This window comes from Asterias amurensis, chromosome 9 (genome assembly GCF_032118995.1).
Source record: "Asterias amurensis chromosome 9, ASM3211899v1".
Lineage (NCBI taxonomy): Eukaryota > Metazoa > Echinodermata > Asteroidea > Forcipulatida > Asteriidae > Asterias > Asterias amurensis.
In genome coordinates this window covers 1,305,443-1,331,475 of record NC_092656.1, presented here as the reverse complement: position 1 = coordinate 1,331,475, position 26,033 = coordinate 1,305,443, and the positions used below count along the sequence as shown (strand labels likewise).

General features: G+C 37.0%; 3 protein-coding genes across 3 annotated transcripts in view; 2 read left to right on the top strand and 1 right to left on the bottom strand.

Annotated features, from left to right (window-relative positions):
* Positions 1 to 120: 120 nt before the first annotated feature.
* On the top strand, positions 121 to 7,924 carry LOC139941638 (uncharacterized). The gene is made up of 4 exons (XM_071938225.1): positions 121 to 310; positions 5,902 to 6,042; positions 6,671 to 6,827; positions 7,290 to 7,924. The coding sequence occupies exons 1-4, from the start codon at positions 304 to 306 to the stop codon at positions 7,360 to 7,362; spliced, it is 378 nt and encodes a 125-aa protein (XP_071794326.1). The 5' UTR covers positions 121 to 303; the 3' UTR covers positions 7,363 to 7,924.
* Positions 7,925 to 7,931: 7 nt separating this feature from the next.
* Positions 7,932 to 26,033, bottom strand: part of LOC139941633 (long-chain fatty acid transport protein 2-like) — a 23,302-nt gene continuing 5,200 nt past the window's right edge. The window contains exons 6-10 of the mRNA XM_071938219.1: positions 25,506 to 25,706; positions 25,213 to 25,306; positions 10,190 to 10,388; positions 9,381 to 9,478; positions 7,932 to 8,248 (exon numbers count right to left, since the gene is read on the bottom strand). Coding sequence (XP_071794320.1) covers positions 7,932 to 8,248; positions 9,381 to 9,478; positions 10,190 to 10,388; positions 25,213 to 25,306; positions 25,506 to 25,706 — 909 coding nt within the window. The remainder of the gene's footprint in view (positions 8,249 to 9,380; positions 9,479 to 10,189; positions 10,389 to 25,212; positions 25,307 to 25,505; positions 25,707 to 26,033) is intronic.
* The window catches only part of LOC139941631 (long-chain fatty acid transport protein 2-like), a 23,260-nt gene continuing 14,118 nt past the window's right edge, over positions 16,892 to 26,033 (top strand). Inside the window, exon 1 of the mRNA XM_071938217.1 lies at positions 16,892 to 17,107. Within this exon, the coding sequence (XP_071794318.1) occupies positions 17,017 to 17,107 (91 nt within the window). The 5' untranslated portion in view covers positions 16,892 to 17,016. The remainder of the gene's footprint in view (positions 17,108 to 26,033) is intronic.

The following is a 26,033-nucleotide window of genomic DNA, read 5'->3' as shown; positions in this document are numbered from 1 at the left end:
CCAATATGCACAGGAATAGTCGTTGCGAGGCACTAGTGTAGTGGTCTAAGGTAAATAATGAACACAAAGTGGGGCAATGTTTAGTCAGGTACCCTTTTTTAGTTAAGACAAAATAAATAAAAAGAGAAGTAAAAATTAAACATAAATGTATTTTCATATAACGATGACGATATAACCAACAAAATGGAACACGCAGCAAATTAAATGAGTCTGGGAACCCATTTATCACAATGACTACGATAAGCAAAGCATCGACCCGACACCTTTAATTGTTGACTTTGAACCACACAAGCATCAAGAAACATGGATGGTAAGTCTAATATTATTTAAAAAAAATTAGGGGTTCGAAGCTTAATTGTGGCATGTTTTTGCTCTATTTAGATTGTAGTTTTTTCCACCCCATGTGACAGAAAGGTCACACCATAAAAACTAACAACGCGTGATGATTTTGCATGAACTTTTCTGGTGTATTTGTAACTAAAAAGTCGTAGCTATAACTAGTACCTGTATAGCAGGGAAAATCATTTAGTGTTTGAAATGTGGCATGGTGTACCCCTCCTTTTGTGTATTTTTGTTCTGAGAATTTTAGGAATTCTTGGGGTGTTTTTTTTTTCTTTCTGGTGTTAGGAAAGACACCAGTCCTGTAGGCCTAAATGGTTTCTCTATCAGAGATTTTGATGTCTTGATTTCTTTCATTTGATGTTTTATTATTAAAGACGTACTTTTAGATGAAACTAATAACTTGTTGGACCCTTTTCAGTTTGCCTATCGGGCAAACCGTGGTGTATCGGATGCCTTAGCTACATTATTGCATAATACTTACGAACATCTTGACAAACCTAAAACCTACACTCTAAAAACTAAAGAGTTGAATCCAACACTTGCATTAGTTCGGTGAGTGACTACACTTTGAAAGTGTTGGATCCAGCGTTTTGTATGTTAAATCTAGCATTTTAAATGTTTGATCCAACGCAAAAAGGGTTAATTCAACAATTTAAGTGTTACTTCAACCTTTTTCCTTTGAATTGTTGGATCAGGTTGACGTAACACTTAAATTGTTGAATTAACCCTTTTTGCGTTGGATCAAAAATTTAAAATGCTAGATTTAACAAACAAAACGCTGGATCCAACACTTTCAAAGTGTAGTCACTCACCGAACTAATGCAAGTGTTGGATTCAACTCTTTAGTTTTTAGAGTGTATGTGCGTACCTTGTTCATTGATTTTTCTTCAGCTTTTAACACCATTAAACCACATATTCTTCTAAGTAAATTGCTAAATATGAATATTAACCCACATCTTGCCCTCTGGATTGCTGATTTTTTAAATTTTAGGCCACAAAGGGTAAGATTTGCCAACACGTTTTCTGACATCACTCACATTAGCACAGGTGTTCCCCAAGGTTGTGTTTTGTCACCATTGCTATTTTCTATGTATACCAGTGACTTCCATTTAGATAATAATAAGTGTGTTCTTACCAAATATGCAGACGACACAGCCCTAACAGGGCTCATTACAAATAATGATGAGGTTTGGTACAGAAAGGAAATAACTAAGTTTATTGTTTGGTGCGAAAACAATTATCTAGTTCTGAATGTAAACAAAACTAAAGAAATTGTATTTGATTTCCGTAAAACTGCAAACACTATTGAACCTGTTACAATCAAGGAAGAATCTGTTGAGATTGTCAAAGAGTTGAAGTATTTGGGTACATTTATTGATAGCAAACTAAACTGGAATGCAAATACTACCCATGTGTATAAAAGATCTAATCAACGGCTTTACTTTTTAAGGAAATTGAAATCGTTTAACGTTAACACGAATATTCTTAAGCTTTTTTATCAAAGTACAATTCAATCTATTTTAAGCTTTTGTTGTGTCTGTTGGTTTAATTCCCTCTCCCAATTTAACTCTGAGAAGCTCCAACGTATTACTAAACGAGCTAGCAGGATTATTGGAGCTGACGTTAAAGGCATGCGGGAGATTGTGAATGGTTGTATCATTTCCCAAATCAATAAGATCATTTGCGACCCCAACCACCCTCTGCACCCTCACATTATCCAAAACCACTCAGGCAGGATCCGGCAACTACGCTAAAGACCAACAGGTTTAAGGATTCTTTTCTCCCCAGTGCAATTCAGCTTTTTAACAGTAGATGGTCGAGATAATTTGGTTCACTCTCATTTGTTGTACTTTTTACAAGCTCGCCACATATTTTTAGGTGTTCGGGCCAACAGCCCGGAACACCTCTTATTTTTGTTCGGTTTTTTTTTAGGTGTTCGGGCCAACAGCCCGGAACACCTCTTATTTTTGTTCGTTTTTTTTTTTTTTTATTGATACTTCTTCTTCTTCTTCTTCTTCTTCTTCTTCTGTACGTCCCTTGTCCCCCTACAAAAACATCTTTTCAAACATCGTATGAACTTGAAACTTCACACATAGTTAGATATTTATTAGGAGAAGAAACCGTGTGAGTTACGTCATGATGACGTCATAAATTCTTGAGTTATGAATATTTAAAGTTTATTAATTCAAAAAATCATAACTTTTGATCTACATGAGGGATTTTTACAATCGAGACATCATCGGAATCGTCATTGAAAACTCCGTAAACGCCCCACAGACATGACCCCATTTTTATGTTGTCTTCCGGCTCAAAAGAGAGGTTGAAAATGTCAAAATTCACGTCTAAAGAACAACGTAAATCCCCATTGGTATGTGCATAAACAATGCACGTACATGTAGGCATACACACAACGTGTAGTGTATTAGCGGTGCAGCAGAGCACGCTCCAGTGATCTCCCATTCTGCTTGTTAGCGGCGATTGTCCGCTAAAAAAATCACACTTCCCAAGCACATATAAAGTTGAAACTTCACACATAGTTAGATATGTATAAGGAGAAGAAACCGTTTGAGTTATGTCACAATGACGTCATCAATTCTTGAGTTATGAATTTTCAAAGTTTATTATTTCAAAAAATCATAACTTTTGATCTACATGATGGGTTGTTACAATCGACACATCATCGGAAAGTTCGTTAAAAACTCCGTAAATGCCTCGCAGACGTGATCCCATTTTGAGCTCGTCTTCTGGTTCAAAATCGAGTTTGAAAGTTCACAATTTCTTGTATAAAGAATTACGAAATTTCCCCATTGGTTGTGCGTAACACTTGTGGCGTACACGTGTAGTGTATTAGGCATAATTTATTTGGTGGCATGCTGCCAAGTTTGTTGTACTCTGTGCCATAGCGTGATATGCATAGAGCTATATAGCTATGCAGAACGCTGCGAAAACGATTTCATTTCGATCTTCAGCGTCAAATTGTTCAAATGTTACCCTTCTGATGGCTTAGTGGTCAATGTGGAATTAAAGACGGAGTTTCGCTGAGATGGCCACCTACTTCAGTGATTCATGGGACTTTTAATTATGTAAGAAAACAACAGTACAAAATGACGAACATTGGTCATGTTTTGGTTAAACACCGAGAAGAATAGAGACGTTACATCGATCGACCACTCCCCCGGGTGAAGGGCGTTTTGGGCCCACGGAATTCACGTCAGTATTACGATATCTATTACTTCTTGAACTTAGCATAATCATCAATTGTTTTGATTATTTGTTAAAACAACTATCCAAGTTATTTTGAGTTAAATATTTTGAAGAAAAAAAATCTCTGAAATAACATAAGCCCTTTCAAACTTTCTCTAGTAGGAAAGGACGTTACGTAAACTAATCTATTTCTACCTCCATGCACAGACATGGATGTTACAATACAAAACATTCAAAGAAAACAGAATGGTTAAAGCATAAGGCCCAAGCAATTAGGAGTGGTCTTGCTAAAATAAACTGCCGGATTAAACAAAACTTTAGTACAAACAAATCAATAAAACAATCCAGATTTTCATCTTCTTCTTCTCTTCGTCCCTTGTCCTCGAACAAAAGCACACTTCCCAAACTCGTATGAACTTGAAACTTCGCACATAGTTAGATATGCATTAGGAGTGGAATAATGTGTTAGTTAGGTCATGATGACGTCATCCATTCTTGAGTAATAAAAATTCAAATTATTATTTCAAAAAATCATTATTTTTGATCCACGTTTTTTTTTTTTACTTCTTTTTAAAAATATTATCAATAGAGCGCGAAAAAGCTTCATGAAGAATAGTCTTCGTTCAAGGCGGTTAAACATACATGCCCCTTACAGTCTTTTCTTCAGTCGTCAGTCAATATTTCCTAAGTTCATATTTCCTAAACTACATAAGCTATTTTGACAATCTGTACATCATATGAAAGGGCTTTACGTACTTGATAGAAATGGATATGTTGGTGAACTTTCGTTGACCTTTTGACCTGTTTAAACGGGAAGTGACTGTGAAATGATTTGAAAGGGCGTGGTTTATTGTCTTTTAGGTCGAAATAAACATCCTTTGATGCTTTACCATCACACCATACAAGTCTGGCAAAGGTCTGGTTTAAAACAAACATTACCGATGACGTCACCAAACATACACTTTTACTAGATGACGTAATCATGTAGTTTTGACAGTTTTTGTAATTTGAATCATTTATTACAAATCTTGAGAACAAAGCAAGGTGTAATATTTGTTTTTTAATCCAGGCTTTTACTCCCGGAAACCGAACACCTTGAGTTTGTTCACAAACTCTCAATCTCTAGTTTTTATTGATACTTCTTCTTCTTCTTCTTCTTCTTCTTCTGTACGTCCCTTGTCCCCCTACAAAAACATCTTTCCAAACATCGTATGAACTTGAAACTTCACACATAGTTAGATATTTATTAGGAGAAGAAACCGTGTGAGTTACGCCATGATGACGTCATCAATTGTTGAGTAATGAATATTCAAAGTTTATTAATTCAAAAAATCTTAACTTTTGATCTACATGAGGGATTCTTACAATCGAAACATCATCGGAATCGTCATTGAAAACTCCGTAAACGCCCCACAGACATGACCCCATTTCGATGTTGTCTTCTGGCTCAAAAACGAGGTTGAAAATTTCAAAATTTACGTCTAAAGAACAACGTAAATCCCCATTGGTATGTGCATAGACATTGCACGTAGGCATACACACAACGTGTAGTGTATTAGCTGTGCAGCAGAGTCACGCTCCAGTGATCATCCATAGAGCGCGAAAAAGCTTCATGAAGAATAGTCTTCGTTCAAGGCGGTTAAAACCATACATGCCCCTTACAGTCTTTTCTACAGTCGTCAATATTTCCTAAGTTCATATTTCCTAACCTACATAAGCTATTTTGACAATCTATACATCATATGAAAGGGCTTTACGTACTTTACAGAAATGGATATGTTGGTGAACTTTCGTTGACCTTTTGACCTGTTTAAACCGGAAGTGACTGTGAAATGATTTGAAAGGGCGTTGTTTATTGCCTTTTAGGTTCAAATATACATCCTTTGATGCTTTACCATCACAGCATATAAGTCTGGCAAAGGTCTGATTAAAACAAATATTACCGATGACGTCACCAAACATACACTTTTACTAGAGTAACCATGTTGTTTTGACAGTTTTTGCAATTTGAATCATTTATTACAAATCTTGAGAAAAAAGCAAGGTGTAATATTTGTTTTTGTAATCCAGGCTTTTACTCCCGGAAACCGAACACCTTGAGTTTGTTCACAAACTCTCAATCTCTAGTTATCTCTATATTTGTTTATTTATCCGTAATTTGTAATTCTATTCTTGTTGTCTATTTTTGCTATGCCTTTCTTGTATGTATTGTATAGTCTCCTTTACACAGGGAAGACAAATTTCATGTTTTTTTTATCATGACAATAAAATCTTTTTAATCTTTAAACTTTTAACGAGGACTATAGATTTGTGCGCTTTGCAAATTGTCAATGTTATCTTTATTATAACTTGCAGACATTACGGCTGCGATCGAAACGAGGAAAGAGGAATGGAAGAAGCATTTCTTAAATAATGACATGGTATCAACTAGTCAGATCTACTCATTGGACTGCAAGCTGATGCCGCAAGGAAAAGAAACCATCTTAGGGAGGGAGAGTAAGTTTGCTTTTCATTATTCTTATTTGTTTTGTACTCAACATCAACCAAATCATTATCAATCTGCCAAACCAAACACTTGTGGGTTCGCTCTAAATGTTTCATGTATGAGCCCTGGGTCCCAAACGGATAGACAAGCTAACCGTTATGCTCATAGGCTGGGAAAGACCTATGATGATTCCCGCCAGATTGGGCGATTATTTAGATGATCTTCCCAGCTCGGCAAAGCCCCGCAAATGAACATAAACGCCGAGCTGGGGATAGCTAATCTCTCTTACTCACCCGCATTCGTGTGACGGCTATGGTTTATGAATTGTTGCACAAATTAATCAGTTTTGATTCAAGTACCTAATAGGACGAAAATGTTGTCAATTCGGTGAGAGAGTACTCAGATAATGTCTTGAAACAACAAGACAAAGAACGAACTGGACTGAAATAATTTGGCAGGCCCATCTGAAATCAGTACAAAAACAACAAAAATCTGCACACGAAATGAGTCAAACCATGCACCATCAATAAAAAATGAACACTCAACACGTTTCTTTGTTAAATCAGAACCTTTATTCCCTCCACACTTAGAAAAACTAAATAATATTTCTGTTTTACTCATCATTTTCAAAATATACAGCTATACCAAAGGGCTTAAGGGACCTACGAGACAAAGGTGGCTCGTCAGTGGAGTGGAACACTTTAGAGATAGGTCCAATGGATGGCAACGGTGACGTCATCTTCGAACGCGGCGAGTACAAATTTTCAAACCCAGATGGTCCCGTGTGTGAAGGAAAGTGAGTATTGATATTTCAACATGATATTAATATTTGTACAAAATAAACTTGTGGAATAATATAGCATTTAGAATATATCAATTAATTTGCATTCCCTTTTCAAAAGGCAAGAACTCTTCCAACTGAAGAATCAAAATTGCTTTATTACGAATTCATGGAAGTGACATAGATTGCTTCTTTGCCAACATTTACCAATGTATACATTTCTTTTGCTAGACATAGTTCATGTATCTGTTATTTCAGATCATCTACTCAGTTTTCAACGGAAAAAAATATGAAACTACTACTATCGGATGAACTAACTTGTAAGACTTTAAAAATTTACATACAACAGTTTCCACAACTCAAAACACATTTGCCTGAGATAAAACAGACCAGACATTGTGCGCATCATTGACTATATTTATCGCACTGGATTGTACATTTTAATTTCAACTAATATTTTTTTTTTTTTTTTTTTAGGCACTTGGTAATTTGGAAGAAGGTTTCTGGTGTGTACGAGATGTATATTGATATCTACAATGAAAACAAGTAGAGATCCGAGCAGTTTACAGTAGGCCTAAATAACATGCGAAATTGTTTTAGTAGTTTTGTTTAACATCTTTTGGGGTGGTTGCACGTTCTTTACTCTACAAATAATGTCTTGCTGTGTGCGTAGTTTTGCATGTTTCTCGAGGTTTCTATAAATGTAGGCTTAAGATTACAGAGATGAATACAAGAAACTGAAACCATACTCACAAAGAAATACGGCAATTCAGTTTAAATATTGAGAGAATCCAAATGTAAATTTATAGATCGGCATGTTTTGTCTTTTTAATTTGCTTGCCATATCCGTTTATCTTTATTTTATTTTCAATGAAACCCAATAATTACAAATGAGAGAACAAACAACTGTTTGTTAAACACCGTTAAATGCTAAACGTACAAAATAAATTCATATCAGCTGTCAAATGCTGAACGTAAAATAATTAATTTCAGTATTAATCTAACCCCCTTTCATGGCGTGAAGTGAAGCATAGTTTTTATATTTGGATGGTGCATTTTTCCTTCAAAAGTCAAGTTAAGCTAGGCATTGTTTAAAATGCGAAAAAACTACATCAATGATTAATGAACAATGGTTTCTTTGTTAATGATCTTGTCATACAAACTTGCATCCAGTGTAACATATGTCTCGGTTAGTTTATCCATAAAGAACAACCGATCCGGCATGCATGCCCCCGGTTCGAATCCCTCCTTCACCAATGATACCTTCCGGTACTTGTACGTGTTGGTAGTCTCCATTTGACCTTTGATCCTGATCAGTTTCGGACATGCGTACATGGGCAGTCGTTTGATGACGTGGGTGTAGAGCTGTTTCCATTGCGAGGCTTGGTCCTCGTCTTGAATGGCAATGGCCGCCATTCCTACTCGTCCGTCATACCCTACATCATTTGATGGAAAATAAAAATTTGTTTTAATTTGTTTTAATTTGTTTAAAGCAGGTTCGCCAAAAACAAGGCTAAAAGCCACTCTTGGTATGGGGCTAAAGAAGAATCACTATTAAAGACAGTGGACACTATTGGTAATTACTCAAAATATTTTTTAGGATAAAACCTTACTTGGTAATGAGTAATGGGGAGTGACGTAGTTTTCGAGAAAGAAGTAATTTTCGACGAATTTGATTTCGAGACCTCAAGTTTAGAACTTGAGGTCTCGAAATCAAGCATCTGAAAGCACACAACTTCATGTGACCATGGAGTTTTTTCTTTCATTGCTATCTCGCAACTTTGATGACCAATTGAGCTCAAATTTTCAAAGGTTTATTATTTTACGCATATGTTGAGATACACTGCCAAGAGAGAAGACTTGTCTTTGACAATTACCAATTGTGTCCGGTGTCTTTAAATGTGAAAAAAACTCGGTGGAGCTGAAGGTATATGAATTGATATTCCTGCATTTAAATTATTGTAAACTCTGTCCTGAAACCACAAAATGTCAAAAGTTCAAGATTTTTCTTCAACAAATTTAACTTAATTGCATATATAAACGGTTCCCCATTTCAAGGTTAATTCTGAGAAATTATTTAGAAAACATTATGTTTTGTTCAACTTGAATTTCTTACTATTATAAATTCTTGCTATAATAATGATGTGGTATCGTTGACTCTCCTATCCCTTGTAGAATTGTGTTTGCTTACGAGATCGTTTTCAAAAATAAACATTATATTATATTCGGGCAGAATATACAGACCTATATCATGCTACCTCCATCTTGGTCATGATCCTCGCACCGAATAACAATAATGAATGCTAACAATCATTTAGCAAAAAGGCACCAGACTATGTGGTTCTTCCAGCCTCGGTTTGGTAACATTGATATCAAAGGGAAGATTTCAAGATGGCTGTACCAAGGTCTACTGTTTCAGTGTTAACTTGAAATTACTACAATGTTGTTGATTAACACACAATCATTACCATTCCAAACCAATTTGTGGTTAATAAATCCTCTGATGATAGCTACATGTGATGAGTCAAGTTTGCATTCTAAATACAAAACAAAATTACAGATTCTCACCTTTGACTTTGACTCCATAAATTACTGCCTCTGTGATGAATGACAACTCAGTTAAAACTGCTGCTACTTCAGATGAGGATACATTCTCCCCTTTCCATCTGTAAACAATGGGAACAAATAATCATGCACATTAATTTAATAAGATTAAGTTTTTAATAATAAAATTTTACCTTGCAGCGTACCGATCTTTATATAACGATGTTGTGCAAGTTGGACCATTATGACTGTTTCAAAATTTTGAATAATTGTTGTACTGATATCGGAATTTGAGAGATTTTCATCCATTAAAAGCGTCAGTCGTGGAATTTATGCCTGTTGATTTTATATTTCTGTTTTTAAGCTCGTCGGCTCGAGGCAGAAAGGACTAATACGTTTTGTGTGTAGCATATTATGTCTTATACATAGACAGACTATACACACTAATTAGGAACAGAAATTTACACAATATTTACACAATATTTTCTGCATAAAATTGGAGCTGATCCATCGCCAAGCTGTGCCAGTGAAAAGATGGATCATAAATATTATCAATGCTGGTCCTATCGACAAATCTCCTCGCGGTGGTTATGGACTTCAGGAGCTCAATGATGAGACAATCAACTTGCTTATTAGGGGTCTTCATATTTAGATGATGAAGTCCCTGATGTTCTTCGTACGAACGAACGAGGGACAGAAAATTTATGAATTTGAAAAAATATCAATACAACCCCCAAAATCAGTTTGAAAAAATATGTGTCGAAGAAAAGGATATGCTTACTTTCAACATTATCTAATAATCATGTTCACAAGTCGTAGTAGAAATGCTTTACCTAAATGTTTCTCCAAGTCTGTCTTTAAAGAAGACGTGACTTGTTTCATCAATCATCATAAGATCCCCGGTATTGAAGTAATAGTCCCCCTTTACACGGACATCCTTCACAACCTTCTTCTCGTTGGCTGCCCGGCCGGCTACATAGCCACTGAAAGGGGCTGCACGGGTGATTTTCGTCACCAGTAGACCCGTTTTACCTGGTGATGTTTTAAAGACAGAGAAATAAAAGTTAAAGAATTCTGATCAAAAAAATTCTTACTGAAATTGGGTTAAACGGGGTGTTTCTTGCGCACTTGAATTTTGTGACATGGAAAGGAAATTTGCAAAATTGAAAATGTGTTAATTCGTGGGGGGGGGGGGGGGGGACAAGCAAATGGACACCGACGAATCAACTGTACCGTATATAACATCCAATGGTATGAATGTTTTTGAGAAAAGGGTTTGTGCAAGTTATCGTGGTGCTACCACTACATTTTTGTCGTTTGGGGCCTTTTGGATTGTGTTATGTGGAACCCGCCTACATATTGGCCTTGTGAAATTTTCGTTGAAGTTATTGAGACAATTGCTAAACGATGAAAAACGTGGAGCCAAACTGAAAAATACAAAAATTACGCAGATGATGGTGGAAGACCACTAAGCCCAAAAATGTTCAATTTCTATTTATTAGGTGTTTGGGCCAACAGCCCTGAACACCTCTTATTTTTGTTCGTTTTTTTTTTTTTTTTAGGTGTTCGGGCCAACAGCCCGGAACACCTCTTATTTTTGTTCGGTTTGTTAGGTGTTCGGGCAACAGCCCGAACAACTCTTTGATTTTGTTCGATTCCCCTTTGATTCCCCCATTGATTGCGCGTAAAGATTTTACGATTACATGTACACGTACTTTGTCACCACGTGTAAGTATGCGGTGCATGGAGGAGCATAGTCACGCACTGCACCACGTTTTGATCGTTTTAGTCTGCGTTCGAGGCGTTCTCAACATAATGTCAGTTTACTTCAAAAGTAATTGATTAGTTTTATCTACGACTATACTGCGTTGATAACACCGGTTCTCGTCCGGTCACTGAGGTTAAGCAAAATCGGGCCCAGTCAGTATTTCGATGGGAGACCACGTGGCGACCAAAATTTGTACTGTTTATTTTTGTATTTTTTTTTCTCCTAAAAATAGCCTAGTTTTTAGTCTGTTTTCAAGGCGTTTTCAACAAACATTTCTCTTCCGGTTAGTTAGTCTCTTCTCCAGTCGCCATTATTCATCAGTTCACGTTTCCTCAAACACAAAAGCTGTTTTGACAATCTATACAATATATGAAAGGGCCTCACGTATTCCACAAAAATGGGTATGTTGGTGACCTTCTCTTGACTTTTTGACCTTTTTAAACTGGATGAGCCTGTAAAATGCTTTGAAAAGCCATTATTTAAAGGCTTTTAGGTTGAAATGTACACTTTTTGATGCTTTTTCCATAAAATTATTACACATCGAGAAAACTGTTTGGTTTTGATTTCTTTGAAATTTGACGGGATACTTACAATACTTGTTTCATTTATTCAAACACTGACCCAACAATAGCCGCACACCTAGTGTTTGTTTTTACAAACACTATATCTAGTTTTTTTTTTAGGTGTTCGGGCAACAGCCCGAACAACTCATTGATTTTGTTCGGGGTTTTTTTTGGTTTTTTTTGGTTTTTCTTATTCTTCTCGCTGTCGATTGTCCGCAAGAAAAAGCATAGATGCGAAGCTTGCATTAAGTTGAAACTTTGCACACAGGTAGACAATAACCAGTAGATGATACAAAAGTTGTTACGTCACGATGACGTCATCAGTTGACGAGATACACTAATTCAAAGTTTATTATTTCAAAAATCATAACTTTAGATCTACATGAGGGATTTTTACAATCAATACATCATCGGAAAGGGCATTAAAAACTCCGTAAACACCTCACAGACATGACCCCATTTTGATTTTGTCTTCCGGCTCAAAAGAGAGGTTGGAAATTTCAAAATTCATGTATAAAGAACTACAAAATTCCCCCATTGATTGCGCGTAAAGATTTTACGATTACATGTACACGTACATTGTCACCACGTGTAAGCATGCGGTGCATTGCGGTCACCACGTGTAAGTATACGGTGCATTGAGGAGCATAACCACGCTCTGCACCACGTGTTGATCGTTTTAGTCTGCGTTCGAGGCGTTCTCAACACAATGTCAATTTTCTTCAAAAGTAATTACTTGGTTTTATCTACGACCATACTGCGTTGATAACACCGGTTCTCGTCCGGTCACTGAGGTTAAGCAAAATCGGGCCCAGTCAGTATTTCGATGGGAGACCACGTGGCGACCAAAATTTGTACTTTTTATTTTTGTATTTAATTTTTTTTCTCTTATAAATAGCCTCGTTTTTAGTCTGTTTTCAAGGCGTTTTCAACATACATTTCCTTTCCGGTTAGTTAGTCTCTTCTCTAGTCGTCATTATGCATTAAGCTCCTATATCTTCAACCACAAAAGCTATTTTGACAATCTGTACATGATATGAAAGGGCTCTACGTACGTAGATTGTTTTCAAGGCGATTTCAACCAACATTTCCCTTCCGGTTAGTTAGTCTCTTCTCCAGTCGTCATTACTCATCAGTTCACATTTCCTCAACCACAAAAGCTATTTTGACAATCTATACATCATATGAAAGGGCTTTACATACGTAGTCTGTTTTCAAGGCGTTTTCAACAAACATTCTCCTTCTGGTTAGTTAGTCTCTTCTCCAGTCGCCATTATTCATCAGTTCACGTTTCCTCAAACACAAAAGCTATTTTGACAATCTAAACATCATATAAAAGGCCTCACGTATTCCACAAAAATGGGTATGTTTGTGACCTTCTCTTGACTTTTTGACCCTTTTAAACTGGAAGAGCCTGTAAAATGCTTTAAAAAGGCAGTATTTAAAGGCTTTTAGGTAGTCTTGGTTCCAAGACCATTGGTGTTGCGCGGTCACACACAACCAACGTTCCGATTATGCACGGCAAAAACTGTCCACGCTTGTAATGAACGAACGCTAGCGGGCGCTGTTTCTCTGATTTACGGATCTCACCATGTCCTGTGCTCACCATGGTCTTGGATATTTGCAAATTGAAGGCGTGGCCAGACTATGTAAATTACTTTTAATGTATGCAATATTCATATCACGTGACGAATTGAAGATGACTATTCAAACTAGATCGAGTCAAAGGTCAATATGATCGGCGGTCTATTTTTAATAATCTTTGCTCAAAGAGTGATTCCGTGGTCATTATAGGCCTATTAAAAGGAAAACAGTGAAATTTTAAGTATAGGTACCTATTCAGATTATGGATACGTGACGATTTGAAATCGTAAATAATGGTCAAAAATCGAACGTAAAATTAGCATTCAGAGAGTCCGTGTATCGGACGCTGTATGGCCCCACGGCGTGGAGCAATCGGAACGTGAAATAAGCCTTGTGGAATATCACGTACCGCCCATGCCGTGTCTCGTGGGGGTTGGAGGTGTTAAATCCCAGGCGCTATGAACTCCCAGCTTGCGGGTGTCGAATCCGTTGTTTCTTATGATCGCAACGTTCCAATATGCTCCATTTTAATTCATGGCCCCTAATTTCTTTTTGTTATGAGTTTTCAGGTAATTTTGATGATGTCAAAACGTAGGAATATCGCATATTGTTATATTGACAGTGTTATTGTGTGAGTAGCTTAAAAAAATTATGAGAATTTTTTATAAAAGGTTTAAATAAAAATAATGCTAAAACAAAATTCCCTCAAAGCATAATTTTGTCAAACAAAGTATTATTTTTTTAATTCTGTGAATGAAGAGTTATTTTTGAGGTAATGATTAAACTGGGCAACTAGTGGAATTTAATGACCCGACTATTCGCCTCAAATAACTGGGAGTTGAATAGCAGTAGTCGCCGCTGGACAAGCAATCAAAACTCGAAATTTCTCATGAGTTATTCCAAAAGATATTGTTACGACTACATTAAAAAAAAATGTTATATGGTTACGTTCCAAGCTATGCAGCTACTCGGCTACGTTTACGTTCCAAGATACGCTATAGGTCTACGTTCCTTCAAGTTACACTATAATATCAAAAGGTATGTTTTCAAGCCCGAGTCAAGCTACGCTTACATTCCAAGATACGCAGCTACGTTTACGTTCCAAGATACGCATATAGGTCTACGTTCCTTCAAGTTACACTATAATATCAAAAAGTACACTTCCAAGCCCGAGTCAAGCTATGCCTACGTTCAAAGATACGCAGCTGCGTTTATGTTCCAAGATGCTACGCTTCAGTCCAAGATATGCTTACGTTCCAAAAGATGTCAACGTTCCAAGCTACACAGCTACTCAGCTGCGCTTACAGATCTACTTACGTTCCTTCAAGTTACGCCATAATATCAAAAGGTACGCTTTCAATCCCATGTCAAGTTACGCTTACGTTCCAAGATACGCAGCTACGAATTATGTTCCAAGATATGCTTACGCTCCACCAAAAGATACTGTTACGTTCCAAGCTACGCAGCTACTCAGCTACGCTTATACACTCCAAGATACTAATAGGTTACGCTACAATATCAAAAAGTACGCTTTCAATCCCGAGTCAAGCTACGCTTACGTTCCAAGATATGCAGCTACGGTTACGTTTCAAAATACGTTCTCACAAAGACGCTTTTGAATCCTTTAAGATTTCCTTCCCCAAGATTAAAAAACTTTCACTGTGAATAACACTACAGGGCCCACCAGTTAATATCTGTTTGGCAGAAAATACTGTACAAAATTTCTTTACTATCCAAAAATTTACTTGGGCACTACAAAATTTCAAATTAAATAAAAAATTGGCTGGCACTGAACCAGTTTCTGCTAAGCAATACTATTTTGTGCTAACTATAAGCAAATTGTTTAGCCAATACAGGCTTCATCAGTGTGGGCCCTGGCACGTCGGGAGCATAACGCCACGATCGCATTTCAAGCTGCATATCATGGCAATGCAGGTGTCTGGATCTGGACATTATACACAGAAATGTTTGTGCTGGTACCACAAACCTTTCTTTATCGTATTTCCACCCTGTGTCAAAGTTTCAAATCCTACTGATCTGGACATTATTATACTCCGATAAAAACATATATACCCACACACAGAGTAAAGCAAAAGTCATGCAACGGAATTACTGCATGCATTGTACACTACATGCACAACACTGATGAATTATTCATGAGCCAACCGCAACGCAGCCTCTGATTGGCTCCACCGGAAAGTCGGGGGAGATTTGCCGAAAAACAATAAAAAAGTTAAGACCCGTCGTTGCAAATATTCAAGACCATGGTGAGATCTAAATCAGAGAAACAGAGCGCCCGCTAGCGTTCGTTCATTACAAGCCTGGACAGTTTTTGCCGTGCATAATCGGAACGTTGGTTGTGTGTGACCGCGCAACACCAATGGTCTTGGAACCAAGACTAGCTTTTAGGTTGAAATGGACACTTTTTGATGCTTTTTCCATAAAATTATTACACATCGAGAAAACTGTCTGGTTTTGATTTCCTTGTAATTTGACGAGCTATTAACAATACTTGTTTCATTTATTCAAACACTGACCCAACAATAGCCGAACACCTAGTGTTTGTTTCTACAAACACTATATCTAGTTAGGTGTTCGGACTCGAGTCCGAAGACCTCTTGTTTTTGTTCGGTTTTTTTTTAGGTGTTCGGACTCGAGTCCGAAGACCTCTTGTTTTTGTTCGTTTTTTTTTTTTTTTTTTTTTTTTTTTTACTTCGTCTTCTTCTCCGTGGTTTTTTGTCCGCTAACAAAGACATACTTGCTAAGCTCACATAAACTTGAAACTTCACACATAGTTAGATATTCATTAGTAGATGAAACCGTTTTAGTTTCGTCATGATGACGTCATCAGGTGTCGAATTACAAGGTTTTTAGGTTCAAAAAGTGACCATTTGCTTTTCGCTATATGTCTTCGAATTTTATAGTTATGATATTCATAATTACGCATCTGATAGATCAAGACTGGGACTACATTTGAAAAGTTAACGTCAAAATCGTATGACCCCTCCTTCCGTTCGTACCGGAAGGTCAAAGTTTGTAATTGTATATTTTTCTTCAAAAATACATCCCCGTTCCTTGCCCTCTAACAAAAGCACACTTCCCAAACCTGTATGAACTTCTAACTTCACACATAGTTATATATTTATCAGGAGAAGAAACCGTTTGAGTTACGTCACGATGACGTCATCAATTCTTGAGTTATGAATTTTCAAAGTTTATTATTTCAAAAAATCATAACTTTTGATCTACATGATGGGTTGTTACAATCGACACATCATCGGAAAGTTCGTTAAAAACTCCGTAAATACCTCGCAGACATAATCCCAGTTTGATCTCGTCTTCTGGTTCAAAATCGAGTTTGAAAATTCATAATTTCATGTATAAAGAACTACGAAATTTCCCCATTGGTTGTGCGTAACACGTGTGTCGTACACGTGTAGTGTATTAGGCATCATTTATTTGGTGGCATGCTGCCAAGTTTATTGTACTCTGTGCCACAGTGTGATATGCATAGAGCTATATAGCTCTATTATGTAGAGCTGTATAGCTCTATTTATGCAGAACGCTGCGAAAATGATTTCCTCTCAATCTTCGGCGTCAAATTGTTCAAATGTTACCCTTCTGATGGCTTAGTGGTCAATGTGGAATTGAAGACGAAGTTTCGCTGAGATGGCCACCTACTTCAGTGATTCATGGGACTTTTAATTATGTGAGAAAACAACAGTACAATAGACGACCATTGGCCATGTTTTGGTTAAACACCGAGAAGAATAGAGACGTTACATCGATCGACAACTCCCCCTGGGTGAAGGGCGTTTTGGGCCCACGGAATTCACGTCAGTATTACAATATATATTACTTCTTGAACTTAGCATAATCATCAATTGTTTTGATTATTTGTTAAAACAACTATCCAAGTTATTCTGAGTTAAATATTTTGAAGAAAAAAAATCTCTGGAATAACATATAAGCCCTTTTAAACTTTCTCTAGTAGGAAAGGACGTTACGTAAACTAATCTATTTCTACCTCCATGCACAGACATGGATGTTACAATACAAAACATTCAAAGAAAACAGAATGGTTAAAGTATAAGGCCCAAGCAATTAGGAGTGGTCTTGCTAAAATAAACTGCCGGATTAAACAAAACTTTAGTACAAACAAATAAATAAAACAATCCAGATTTTCATCTTCTTCTTCTCTTCGTCCCCAAACTCGTATGAACTTGAAACTTCGCACATAGTTAGATATGCATTAGGAGTGGAATAATGTGTTAGTTAGGTCATGATGACGTCATCCATTCTTGAGTAATAAAAATTCAAACTATTATTTCGAAAAATCATTATTTTTGATCCACGTTTTTTTTTTTTTACTTCTTTTTTAAAATATTATCAATAGAGCGCGAAAAAGCTTCATGAAGAGTAGTCTTCGTTCAAGGCGGTTAAAACATACATGCCCCTTACAGTCTTTTCTTCAGTCGTCAGTCAATATTTCCTAAGTTCATATTTCCTAAACTACATAAGCTATTTTGGCAATCTGTACATCATACGAAAGGGCTTTACGTACTTGACAGAAATGGATATGTTGGTGAACTTTCGTTGACCTTTTAACCTGTTTAAACGGGAAGTGACTGTGAAATGATTTGAAAGGGCGTGGTTTATTGTCTTTTAGGTCGACATAAACATCCTTTGATGCTTTACTATCACACCATACAAGTCTGGCAAAGGTCTGGTTTAAAACAAATATTACCGATGACGTCACCAAACATACACTTTTACTAGATGACGTAATCATGTGGTTTTGACAGTTTTTGTAATTTGAATCATTTATTACAAATCTTGAGAACAAAGCAAGGTATAATAATTATTTGTTTTTTAATCCAGGCTTTTACTCCCGGAAACCGAACACCTTGAGTTTGTTCACAAACTCTCAATCTCTAGTGTATTTTTAAGTTTGTTCGGCCAACTCAAAAATACCTTGTCCGCTAACAAAAGCACCTTTTCCAAACCCGTATGAACTTGAAACTTCACTCATAGATAGGTATTTATTAGGAGAGGAAAACGTTTAAGTTACGTCATGATGACGTCAACCGTTCTTGAATGATGGTCATTCAAAGTTTTTTTATTAATATAAAATCATAACTTCTGATCTACACGGGATTCTTACAATCAATACATCATCGGAATCATCATTCAAAACTCCGTAAACGCCTCGCAGACATAATCCCATTTTGACCTTGTCTTACGGATAAAAGTAAGCATTTGTATATTTTCTTGGCTTAAAGTGTTTATGCCCAACGCAGCATACCCCTCGCGACTATTAGCTTGTTCAGACTTGATTACACATTATACGCCAGTGCCATGTGCGTGCACATGGCGTGATTTTCCATTGATAAGTTTTGACTGGCAAAAGGTCACATACGGAGCTCCAGGAGTGCCATCCAACATATTGAGTTACCGACATACGTTACCTCATCAAGACGACTTATTTCGTGGAACCAGTTACTAACCGACATATTATTTTGCTAAGTCGACTTACTCAAAACTATCAGTTGACTTAATAACATAATTTATCTCATCAAGTCGACTAAGATGCTCCATGCTTAGATAAAATGTTAAGTCCACTTACTGACATAATTTATCTCACCAAGTCGACTTACAGTTTACTTATACACAGCCTGCACACGTTGCAAATTGAGATTGCGAGTTAGGGCCCGCGTGATCGCTAATAATGTGGGGCGTTTTTTGTGCCTGGGATGCAGAAGAATAACCACAATCTAAGACTTGAATCAAGTCTACACCTCGTCCAACTCCGATTGTATTAGTCAATTCAGGCATCCTCTTCAATTTTATTTTATGTAACAAGCAAAATTATTAATTTAATGATTTTATTTAAAAAAGGAAAATAGGCTGTTAGCAAACTGCGTCCAACTAACATTACATGGTGTACATGTACTTGCAAAAAAGTGTTACTGGCCTCACGTTTTGACCCTACTAAATAGCTACGTGAGAAGAATGAGACAAAAAATCATGAATTCAGTTCAAAAGGATAAAAGTTTGTTTTCGTCATATTAATCATCAAACTATAAGCCTTTACCCAATTAAAATCTTCACAACAAAATGTATGTATGGAAGGTACCAGACAGCACGTAGAGCCGAGTCGAAAAGTGACAATACCAAAGTGCAACCATCAGCCGCGAAGTTACATTATATATGATGGTTGTCAAAAGGATAAAAAGGTTGTTGTCGCCACAACCAACCCCCTTATATTTCAACGAACCATGTGAATATATTCAAACAAACACAACCTTCTAAAGAATATCCATGCATAGATTTGTCAGGTGCATAAAATTATGTCCCAGCCAGCACTGTGATTTATGTGTGTTTTACTAGTTTCCTCACTCCCCAACCAAAGTGACTACAATACGTCTCTATTGAATAACAATGGTATATTTCGTCATGGTTTTTATTTTCAGCTTTTCCATAGATCCTATTTTTTATGACTCCCAAAAATGGCCGACCGTGTTAGTTCGCAAAGTAAAAGGAAAACCACGCAATTTCGAGGCAAATTTGTGTGGATCATTTTACCACATCTTTCCAACCATTATGTATTTTATAACAAACGGTTACAAACGCTTTTTATAGACCAACTCGTCCGATCCAAGACAACGTGTTCCTTTAACGCATGTAATGTTATTTACATAAAATAAGAAAATACTGGAACCCACGATCGGGCTAAGCATACTAATTATGTATCGTTTGGAACCTCCTTAACATCTCCTGCCCTAGTGGTGCCCGATCCAAGGCGTCAAACATGACTTAAAGCCATTGGACCCTTTCGGTAAATAGTATTGCCCAAGGCCCACACTTCGTGTATCAAAACTTCTATATCAAATAACAAACCTGTGAAAATTTAGCCTGGAGAAAATAACGGGAAAACCCTCCCTCGTATTCGCGCGTTTCGCCGTGTCATGACATGTGTTTAAAATAAATCCGTAATTCTTTTGACCCAGAGTGGCTCGGTCCAAGTTGTCCAACATAATGATAATGAAGTAAATTTAATCACAAACAATGGAACCCCCATGAGCGGGCCAAGCACGGGCTAATCATACTAATACTCTGGTAGCACCATGTAATGCTTTACAAGGTGCTGTGGCGCAATTTTGCTGCCGATCGGACCGGGAACACCGGGGCGAAATCCTTCTCTTTTCGATAAGTACACTGGGTTTCTTTTATATGCGTTACATAACACATGGGACCAACGGCTTTACGTCCCATCCGAAGGACGAAGCAATGGTTAAGTGATATCATAATTTTGATCAGTGAAGTTAAACAACATCGGGCCCGGTCAGTACTTGGAAGGGAAACCCGCTAAACCAGTTTTTTGGTTTTTTTTTCTTCTTTTTTACTTCTTTTTAAAAATATTATATCAGCTTCGTTTATAGTCTGTTTTCAAGGCGTTTTCAATAAACATTTCCCTTTCGTTTAGTTAGTCTCTTCTCCAGTCGTCATTATTCATAGTTCCTATGTCCTCAACCACAAAAGCTATTTTGACAATCTATACATCATATGAAAGGGCTTAACGTACAGAGTCTATTTTCAAGGCGTTTTTAACAAACATTTCCCTTCCGGTTAGTTAGTCTCTTCTCTAGTCGTGATTATTCATAAGTTCCGATTTCCTCAACCACAAAAGCTAATTTAACAATCTACACATCATATGAAAGGGCTTTACGTACTTCACAAAAATGGATATGTTGGTGACCTTCTCTTGACCTTTTGACCTTTCTAAACCGGAAGTGCATGTAAAATGCTTTGAAAAGGCCTATTTTCATGGGTTTTTCCTTTGATAATTGTCCACCAGGGTGTGTTTTTGTACTCCCGGAAGCCGAACACCTTGTTTTTGTTATTTTTATTAGGTGTTCGGGCAACAGCCCGAACAACTCTTTGATTTTGTTCGGTTTTTTTTTTTTCTTTTTTTTTAGGTGTTCGGGCAACAGCCCGAACAACTCTTTGATTTTGTTCGGTTTTTTTTTAGGTGTTCGGGCAACAGCCCGAACAACTCTAATATATGATCGCTATGATCGCTAATAATGTGGGGCGTTTTTTGTGCCTGGGATGCAGAAGAATAACCACAATCTAAGACTTGAATCAAGTCTACACCTCGTCCAACTCCGATTGTATTAGTCAATTCAGGCATCCTCTTCAATTTTATTTTATGTAACAAGCAAAATTATTAATTTAATGATTTTATTTAAAAAAGGAAAATAGGCTGTTAGCAAACTGCGTCCAACTAACATTACATGGTGTACATGTACTTGCAAAAAAGTGTTACTGGCCTCACGTTTTGACCCTACTAAATAGCTACGTGAGAAGAATGAGACAAAAAATCATGAATTCAGTTCAAAAGGATAAAAGTTTGTTTTCGTCATATTAATCATCAAACTATAAGCCTTTACCCAATTAAAATCTTCACAACAAAATGTATGTATGGAAGGTACCAGACAGCACGTAGAGCCGAGTCGAAAAGTGACAATACCAAAGTGCAACCATCAGCCGCGAAGTTACATTATATATGATGGTTGTCAAAAGGATAAAAAGGTTGTTGTCGCCACAACCAACCCCCTTATATTTCAACGAACCATGTGAATATATTCAAACAAACACAACCTTCTAAAGAATATCCATGCATAGATTTGTCAGGTGCATAAAATTATGTCCCAGCCAGCACTGTGATTTATGTGTGTTTTACTAGTTTCCATGTACATGTACTTTGTCACCACGTGTAAGCATGCGGTGCATTGCGGTCACCACGTGTAAGTATTCGGTGCATTGAGGAGCATAGTCACGCTCTGCACCACGTGTTGATCGTTTTAGTCTCCGTTCTCGTCCGGTCACTGAAGTTAAGCAAAATCGGGCCCAGTCAGTATTTGGATGGGAGACCACTTGGCGACCAAAATTTGTATTATTTATTTTTTTGTATTTAATTTTTTTTCCTCCTATAAGTAGCTTCGCTTTAGTCTGTTTTCAAGGCGTTTTCAACAAAGATTTCCCTCCCGGTTAGTTAGTCTCTTCTCCAGTCGTCATTATGCATAAGCTCCTATATCCTCAACCACACAAGCTATTTTGACAATCTATACATCATATGAAAGCGCCTCACGTATTCCACAAAAATGGGTATGTTGGTGACCTTCTCTTGACTTTTTGACCTTTTTAAACTGGAAGAGCCTGTAAAATGCTTTGAAAAGGCAGTATTTTAAGGCTTTTAGGTTGAAATGTACACTTTTTGATGCTTTTTCCATAAAATTAATGCACATCAAGAAAACTGTTTGGTTTTGATTTCTTTGTAATTTGACGGGATACTTACAACACTTTTTTCATTGATTCAAACACTGACCCAACAATAGCCGAACACCTAGTGTTTGTTTCTACAAACACTATATCTAGTTTTTCTTCATACTTCTTCTTCTTCTTCTTCTTCTTCTTCTCCACGTCCCTTGCCCGCTAACAAAAGCGCCTTTCCAAAACTCGTATGAACTTGAAACTTCACACATAGTTAGCGATTTATTAGGAGAAGAAACCGTGTGAGTTACGTCATGATGACGTCATCAATTCTTGAGTTATGAATATTCAAAGTTTATTAATTCAAAAAATCATAACTTTTGATCTACATGAGGGATTCTTACAATCGAAACATCATCGGAATCGTCATTGAAAACTCCGTAGACGCCTCACAGACATGACCCCAATTTGATGTTGTCTTCCGGCTCAAAAGAGAGGTTGAAAATTTCAAAATTCACGTCTAAAGAACAACGTAAATCCCCATTGGTATGTGCATAAACATTGCACGTAGGCATACACACAACGTGTAGTGTATTAGCGGTGCAGCAGAGCACGCTCCAGTGATCATCCATTCTGCTTATTAGCGGCGATTGTCCGCTAAAACAATCACACTTCCCAAGCACATATAAAGTTGAAACTTCACACATAGTTAGATATGTATACGGAGAAGAAACCGTTTGAGTTATGTCACGATGACGTCATCAATTCTTGAGTTATGAATTTTCAAAATTTATTATTTCAAAAAATCATAACTTTTGATCTACATAATGGGTTGTTACAATCGACACATCATCGGAAAGTTCGTTAAAAACTCCGTAAATGCCTTGCAGACGTGATCCCATTTTGAGCTCGTCTTCTGGTTCAATATCGAGTTTGAAAGTTCACAATTTCTTGTATAAAGAACTACGAAATTTCCCCATTGGTTGTGCGTAACACTTGTTGCGTACACGTGTAGTGTATTAGGCATAATTTATTTGGTGGCATGCTGCCAAGTTTGTTGTACTCTGTGCCATAGTGTGATATGCATAGAGCTGTATAGCTATGCAGAACGCTGCGAAAACGATTTCATTTCAATCTTCAGCGTCAAATTGTTCAAATGTTTACCCTTCTGATGGCTTAGTGGTCAATGTGGAATTGATGACGAAGTTTCGCTGAGATGACCACCTACTTCAGTGATTCATGGGACTTTTAATTATGTGAGAAAACAACAGTACAAAATGACGAACATTGGTCATGTTTTGGTTAAACACCGAGAAGAATAGAGACGTTACATCGATCGACCACTCCCCCGGGTGAAGGGCGTTTTTGGCCCACGGAATTCACGTCAGTATTACAATATCTATTACTTCGTGAACTTAGCATAATCATCAATTGTTTTAAATATTTGTTAAAACAACTATCCAAGTTATTCTGAGTTAAATATTTGAAGAAAAAAAAAATCTCTGGAATAACATAAGCCATTTTAAACTTTCTCTAGTAGGAAAGGACGTTACGTAAACTAATCTATTTCTACCTCCATGCACAGACATAGATGTTACAATACAAAACATTCAAAGAAAACAGAATGGTTAAAGTATAAGGCCCAAGCAATTAGGAGTGGTCTTGCTAAAATAAACTGCCGGATTAAACAAAACTTTAGTACAAACAAATAAATAAAACAATCCAGATTTTCATCGTCTTCTTCTCTTCGTCCCTTGTCCTCGAACAAAAGCACACTTCCCAAACTCGTATGAACTTGAAACTTCGCACATAGTTAGATATGCATTAGGAGTGGAATAATGTGTTAGTTAGGTCATGATGACGTCATCCATTCTTGAGTAATAAAAATTCAAATTTTTATTTCAAAAAATCATTATTTTTGATCCACGTTTTTTTTTTTTACTTCTTTTTTAAAATATTATCAATAGAGCGCGAAAAAGCTTCATGAAGAATAGTCTTCGTTCAAGGCGGTTAAAACATACATGCCCATTACAATCTTTTCTACAGTCGTCAATATTTCCTAAGTTCATATTTCCAAAGCTACATAAGCTATTTTGACAATCTATACATCATATGAAAGGGCTGTACGTACTCTACAGAAATGGATATGTTGGTGAACTTTCGTTGACCTTTTGACCTGTTTAAACCGGAAGTGACTGTGAAATGATTTGAAAGGGCGTTGTTTAATGCCTTTTAGGTTGAAATCATGGAGGAGTAAAGAAATATACATCCTTTGATGCTTTACCATCACAGCATACAAGTCTGGCAAAGGTCTGGTTTAAAACAAATATTACCGATGACATCACCAAACATCTTTTACTAGAGTAATCAGGTTGTTTTGACAGTTTTTGCAATTTGAATCATTTATTACAAATCTTGAGAACAAAGCAAGGTGTAACTACTTGTTTTTTAATCCAGGCCTTTACTCCTGGTAACCGAACACCTTGAGTTTGTCCACAAACTCTCAATCTCTAGTTAATCTTAAATTTGTTCAGTTCTATGTTACAAGAAATATCTAATACACTGTACTGGTGACAAACTATAGTAATAACAAAGTGACGAACAAATATACAGAAAATCTACTCTACAACAGACTTTGACACTTTAATATAATAGCCTTACTTACCTTTTGGTAGAATGATGCACTTTCCTGTGGCGTCTCGGATTGGTTCTGCCGTTTCCCAATTGCAATCTATTATCTCAATACCACCCGCAAGTTTCTGTCCGGTGAAATAACACAAAATTAATCAATTATGTCACTAATGTGTTTGAAACACTGCACTCAGTACTTTCCCGACTTTCAGTGAAAAAAAAAGAACACAATCAATCGGGTGGGATCCGAACCTAGGATCTTTACATTGCTAGAGCAGATGTCACACCACTAATAGACCACCGATCTAGCCAACTTTTAAATCTTACCTTCATAAGTGGGGTGTACGTCCCTACAGCCCCAACCGTGCCGTCCAGGTTGAAGAAACCACGGTTGCCCTCAGTGGCTGCGTACATCTCGCCAATCTGCTTGATGTTGAAACGCTCTTTGAAGTCCACCCAAATGTCCTCGCCAAGCCCGCTACCTATAGCCAGGCGGACGGTGTGGCTGTATTTCCCATCAAGATCCGACTGCAGTGAGGGAAAAGCAAAACATAGACAGCGATCAAAATGGAGAGTGTATTACCCAATTGCACAATGTTATAACATACAGTACAGAACTTTTGTGTGGACTGGTCTAATTTCATGCACCTTCGCTACGCTCATACGAAGAAATAAAAACAGTTTTCCAAGAACGAAATAAAAACGAGCAACACACTTCAAAACACAATTCAAAGCGTTTTGTTTCAGATAAATAAAATTATTAAAGCATGGGATTAGGTCGGATCGCAAACGTCCCTTCCAAACAAATCTATATTTTCAGTCTCTGCAGTCGATGTAAACAATGCTATGATTGAA